General features: G+C 23.9%; 1 protein-coding gene across 3 annotated transcripts in view; it reads right to left on the reverse strand.

Moving 5' to 3' along the window:
* Positions 1-712, reverse strand: part of LOC107562196 (carbohydrate-responsive element-binding protein-like) — a 23,799-nt gene that overhangs the window by 7,926 nt on the left and 15,161 nt on the right. For all 3 annotated transcript variants that reach the window (XM_016246787.1, XM_016246785.1, XM_016246786.1), the window contains exon 7: positions 2-72. In XM_016246787.1, the coding sequence (XP_016102273.1) occupies positions 2-72 (71 nt within the window). The remainder of the gene's footprint in view (position 1; positions 73-712) is intronic.

Genomic DNA, 712 nt, shown 5'->3' on the forward strand with positions numbered 1-712 from the left:
GAGAGATGGGTGACGTTGGTCTGTGGCCCTTTAACCCCGCTGACGGAGCATCAAAACTCAACGATGGCTTTCCTAGAGAGAAGGTTTTAAAAATGTTAAGGAATGAGCATCTGTGTTATGCTGTTAAATCTCACAGAAAATAATTTAAGACACATTCCTTAGTTTCTAAAAACAAACAGTTGCGAAAACTTTGATATAATACATGTTAACATCAGTGTTATTTTACTATTATTTATAACGCTGATGTTAACATGAATTATATCAATAATGATGTTAACGTATTTTATATATACATACATACAGCATATATTATTATAGTATTTATCAGTAATTTGAATTAAGTTTTATTTTTAGATTTTTATATTTTCAGTTTTCATTTTCATTTTAGTTTGTTTTATAGATTTTGTTATGCGCTTCTGTCTCTTTTTATTAGTTTTTGTTGTTGTTTTTTTATTTTTTTACTTCGCTTTAATTTATTTTTATTTCAGTTTTTGTTTTATTAATTTTAGTACTTCAACTGAAACTTATTTTATTTCAGTTAGTTGCCAAGGCAGAATTTCTCATTTTATTTTAAGTTTTTTTTTTTACTTTTCATCTAATATTTATATTTTATTTCAGCTTTAATTCAATGAACAAAATTTATTTTTACATTTATACATAATATAATACATGTTAACATCAGTGTTATTTTACTATTATTTATATATATATA

The sequence above is a fragment of the Sinocyclocheilus grahami genome, unplaced genomic scaffold (assembly GCF_001515645.1).
Source record: "Sinocyclocheilus grahami isolate Dianchi unplaced genomic scaffold, SAMN03320097.WGS_v1.1 scaffold811.1, whole genome shotgun sequence".
Lineage (NCBI taxonomy): Eukaryota > Metazoa > Chordata > Actinopteri > Cypriniformes > Cyprinidae > Sinocyclocheilus > Sinocyclocheilus grahami.